Genomic DNA, 4,984 nt, shown 5'->3' on the forward strand with positions numbered 1-4,984 from the left:
AAAGTTAGTGTGCTTTTATTTGGGCACATAAGAACAATAGAAAATCTGATTGTTCACCATATTAGGCCCAAGAAAAAGATTAAGATTTTACAATAACCTATGGCCTTATGTACAAGGGTCGAAAATTTTTAGCTCACAGGTGCTATCACTACTTGGCTCCTTACTAGTAAATAGTCATTCCTCATTGGCTCGCCAAAGGTTCAACAAGACCAATATATGCACACGTCAAATCTTATAAGGGACAACAAGACCAATGTATGGAGGAATGATTCCTTACCTATATAAGGAGCCTTTTTTGGGGGTATTTTCCATGTACTACAATTCTTATGCAGTAAACAATCTGACAGTGTTGTTTCAAAGTTAGTGGCAGTGGAATACTTGCAGCAATCTCGATTGACAAGTAGCTTATATAATTATGCAGAAGCAAAATTATGTTTAATAGTTAAAACTTCTACATACAGAGACAATCGGAATCCATGATATGCAAAAGAAAAAACTGACACGCACAAGTTTTTTATTTTCGGTTCATACACGCACAAATTTTATTATTAATCTGTCATAGTCATTATCCTCTTTCCAAGAGCACTCTCCACTCTCCACTATTCATATTTCAATTGATTTTTGCTGTTTTCAAGCTCCATGCACTTCCTGTGATTTTGACATCCTCAGTTCCATAATTGAAAGCATACAAGTGGGCATCGCCATTAATGGCCAATGTGGGATAAACTCTAGCTGTTATGCACGCCTTGCCTTCTCCACCAAAGCTCTCCACTATAGAGTGATCTATCTGCATCAGATGCAAAATTTCAAACGCGTTAGGACAAAAATTTATTATCATGAAATAGGCAAAAGAAAAAAGATGAAGGGAAAAAGTATACGCATATGCATAAGGAAGAGAAGGAACCATGGCATAAAGTTGGTCTAGTGGTGCATGGAATGCTAAGTGTAAAATATGCAACCATCATGAGTCATTCATATAAAAAAACTGTGGAGTTTGCGGCCAAAAAAAGAATGTGTGCACCTTGTATGTATGCTAAACTCTAATCAGAAAGAGGAGTACTAAACATCTTGGTAGTGGTCTGTTTGTGGTGGAAGCTGATGCTTTGTCGGTTTTTCAGGCTGTTTTGGGCCCCAGGGATGATCAGTCCCATGTGGGTATGCTGATTGATGATTCTCGATTCTCGATTAAGGAGTTGTCTTTTGCTTCTATTTGTTTTGTTCCTAGAGAAGCCAACAAGTGGCCCATGGGCTTGCTGGTTTTGTAGTCTCCCCGGCTAATACTTCCTCTTGGGTTTGGGATGCTCCTGGACTCTTTCAGGATGTGTTAATCGATGACTTTTGTAACTTGTTTTTTCTCTTCTGTTTCTCTCAAAAAAAAAAAAGAGTGCTCACACATATGTGATTTCTAGCCGAAGATGCTTGTGAATCTTACAATATTGAGTCCACATGCATCAATAGTCATGAATTAGTCATGTGTCCATGCTGGGCACGATTGACTGTAGCATTTCTCTATTAGAAATATAAAAGATGAAAAGGAAAGGAGTTCTGAATTTTTTATCTCATTAGGTGGCCATAGCACTTGGATGGTAGTATCCACAAGGAATCTTCTGAAACAAGCATATGTAATCATGGAAAGTGACTGTCAAGTTCATGTATGATGAACCCTTTTACCAGAAAATGCAGCAGTGTCTGTCAAAATGTTAGAAGATGCTTTGTACTTTTTTTAAGGAAAACATAGATTCTCAAATGTTTGATGGCGATTTCTGGTCGCCAAGAGATTCTTAAACTGAAAAGAAATTTCCCACCAACGCAGTGCATGGAGGTCATGATCACATACATAGGCAGACTGACTTTTCAATAAAGAGTACATAAGCTGATATATATTTAATTGGTTTGCAGTAACTTACCAAGCTTCTTAGGGAGAGCTTCTCATGAAGAGGATCCACGTTTACAAAAGCCCCATAAGTGGTCTTATCATTATCTTTATTTAAGGAAGACCTACCAAACAAACAAATACACCGAGTTAAGAGTTTGAAGTTTGGTTGAGAGAGAGAGAGAGAGAGAGAGACCTGCTTTGGTCACTGCAGAGGAGCACCACATGTTTGTTGTGATCTATGAATATTCTATAGAAAACTGATGTATATTCTTTCAAGCCCTTTGAAGCCAATACGAGTAACCCGAATGGTCCTAAACCACCTTTAACTGAGGCACCCTTTTGGCTACACAAAAGCTGTGGGTTTGTCCAACTTGGGTCCAGCACTTCTGCTTTCTTAAGATCACTTATTCCAAAAGTAATCTCTACATCTGCCTGTAAAACAAATGCCAAAACAAAATTTAAGGATACCAAATTAGAAAAAGTAATTTCAGTCTAATGGGTTAGGAAAATGAGTAAAATATAGTACCAAGAACAGAGTGATTAGTGGGGTTGGTGTGCTTTTATGTACACGTGGCAAAATGCCATTACCGAATTGAAATTTTTTTATAATAAATAAAAAAGTTCCCACACCTGTGCTGCTGTGACACCAAGTACTTCATGCACTGATCCTCCCTTAAGTACACTGCTTGGCAACTTGACCTCTTTTTCACGTAGCTTTTCAATCTCTACTGCTGGCCATTGTACCAATTGTTTCCCAGACTTATCAAGCCAAAGGGTCCTTGGAATTGCCTGCAGAAGTTCATTCAAATAGTATTGAGTGATGACCTAATTGGGTAGTTAGGAGGACCTACGCTTGTCAAATTGTGAATCTGAATCATTGATCATTTTAAAACTGTACGATCTAGATTCGCATAAATATTTGTCTGGAAAAATAATATTACCATGCATGCGTATAAAGCTATTTATTTAATTCTGTACCTGAAGTCCAGACCATCCCTTCTTGATATCATCCTCCACAGTTGAAGATTCATTAATCCAACCCCACAGTATTCTACGGTTCTTAGAACTGTCAAAGAAAGTTTTTGAAGCATAAAATTTTCCATAATCATATCTCAAGCCTGAGTCACTCTCCACTGAGCCCTTATCCGGGATATAGATATCCTTGTCGATGTTATATGTCCCAATTGTGTAGTACTCTCGCCTAGTGTTGTCTAAGCTCACCTTGAACACATGCTTAACATCAGGACCAATTTTTGATGTGTCAAGACCATTTTGGCTATGAATTGAAACTGGGAAAAAATCAGGGCATTCCCACATTCCAGTTTTCTCTGCTGAGTGAAGTGGTTGTTTGGCCTTAACCCAATTAAGGAAATCTTTGCTCCTATATAGGATAGCTTCTCCTGTTTGGTTCGTTTTGCCTCCAATGATCACTCTCCATTTCTTATCTGGGCCTAGCCAAGCAGTGGTTGGGTCCCTAAATGAGCTTGCATTGATTTGGTTAGCTTGGCTGGGTGCCATTAGTGGATTTTGTGGGATCTTGGTCCACTCCCTAAGGAATGGGTCCGAGAGGTTCTTGGGGTAGGCCAAATTCTGAACTTGGCGATTTTGGGGGTCTATTCCTGTGTATAACATCACCGGTTTGCCCCCAGGGAGGATCGTGGCGGAACCCGACCAACAGCCGTTGATGTCTGACGGCTGTGATGGGTAGATAGCAGCATCATGTGGGGTCCAGTTAACAAGATCAGTTGATGTGGAATGGGCCCAGACAATGTTTCCCCAAACTACATCTAAGGGGTTGTATTGATAGAAGAAATGATAAATTCCCTTGTAAATCAATGGTCCTGCAACAACAAGAATACAAGGCTTTCTTAGTACCATTGAAATTAGACAGTACCCAAGCCAACAACAATGCATCATGAAATGAAACAGAACAAGAGGAGAAACAAACTAACCATTAGGATCTGTGCAACCAAACAAACCCATTTGTTCGTTCCACAATTAGAACAAGTCAATGACAAACACAAGAAGCAGAAAAAAGGAGCTGTTAGAACTAAGGAAAAGTGAAAGAAACTTTTTTATATGAAAAAAAATGAAATGAAAAAATGAGAAGGAAGATTAAAGAGGTCATATATAAGGGAAGATATACCATTGATCCAATTCTTGGGAGGCTGGAAATGATAACCAGTTCTGTAAGGTTCATTAACTGGGTGATGATGTGAAGAAGTTAACTGGGAATAAGTTGGAAGGTTTCTGTAAACTTGGTGGGAAGCTTCAAGCTGATGAACAGCATGGCCTAGCCAAAGAGAAAGAAAGCAGTATAGCAAGGGAGAGGAGATGGCCATGGTGGCTTTGCAGTGACAAAATAAGGCAACACCATGCGGGGTATTTATAGGAGAAGTCATGTTGTATTTGCCAAGAAAGGCTTAGATCTTCATTTTTTTCTTTTACTTTTTTTTTTTTTGGTGGAGTCAACATTGAGATTTGAATATTTAGATGTGAAAAAGAATAAAAAGTCATTACTGATCCCAAAAAAAACAAGAACGAACAAAAGGTCATTACAGCATGATGTTTCACAAGATGTCCAAGTAAAAAGTATTCATATCATAGTTGCCTAAGGCGGCGACTAAGAAATCAAACTCTCTTTAGAGTGTTATACTTGTTATTTAACGATAATGCAAGGGACACTAATTTTATTTATTTATTTTAGGAAAATAATTAAAAAAACATAAAACTTAATTTTATAAACTTCACAGAGTTTTAATGACGTTTATATACTTTATTATAGACTTTCATAAACTTTTGCATAGAGTTTACAGGGTTTTATATACGTTTTTTTTTTTATAAAATAAAAAAAGACAATATTATTAATTAATTGGCACTAGAATGACTATTGTTATTAAGTCATTCTCAATAACCATAGGTCAGATGCCAAATCAAAATTGTGTTGCGCAACCCCCTCCCTCGATTTGTTTTCTTCTACCCTTTCGGCTCTTCTTTGAAATTTCCTTTATGACCAAAAAAAGAAAAAGAAAAGAAGAAGCATAAATCAATGAAAATCCACACCAATCAAGAGAGGAACATGAATTAAAGCAATGAAAAATACATAAC

The 4,984-nt window shown here is 37.6% G+C and overlaps 1 protein-coding gene across 2 annotated transcripts; it reads right to left on the bottom strand.

Moving 5' to 3' along the window:
* Positions 1 to 393: 393 nt before the first annotated feature.
* Positions 394 to 4,311, bottom strand: LOC103327327 (beta-fructofuranosidase, insoluble isoenzyme CWINV1-like). Of its 2 annotated transcripts, XM_008229637.3 has the most exons (7): positions 4,023 to 4,311; positions 3,829 to 3,837; positions 2,855 to 3,717; positions 2,507 to 2,665; positions 2,070 to 2,308; positions 1,908 to 1,998; positions 394 to 787 (listed from the first exon to the last, which is right to left on the bottom strand). In XM_008229637.3, exons 1-7 carry the CDS (start codon positions 4,276 to 4,278, stop codon positions 611 to 613), a joined length of 1,794 nt encoding a protein of 597 aa, XP_008227859.2. In that variant the 5' UTR covers positions 4,279 to 4,311; the 3' UTR covers positions 394 to 610. The 2 variants fall into 2 exon arrangements, with proteins under 2 accessions (XP_008227859.2, XP_088907000.1); XM_089050874.1 differs by lacking the exon at positions 4,023 to 4,311 and having other exon boundaries at positions 3,829 to 3,936.
* Positions 4,312 to 4,984: the final 673 nt, after the last annotated feature.

Source organism: Prunus mume, linkage group LG4 (assembly GCF_029339155.1).
Source record: "Prunus mume cultivar Tortuosa linkage group LG4, ASM2933915v1, whole genome shotgun sequence".
Lineage (NCBI taxonomy): Eukaryota > Viridiplantae > Streptophyta > Magnoliopsida > Rosales > Rosaceae > Prunus > Prunus mume.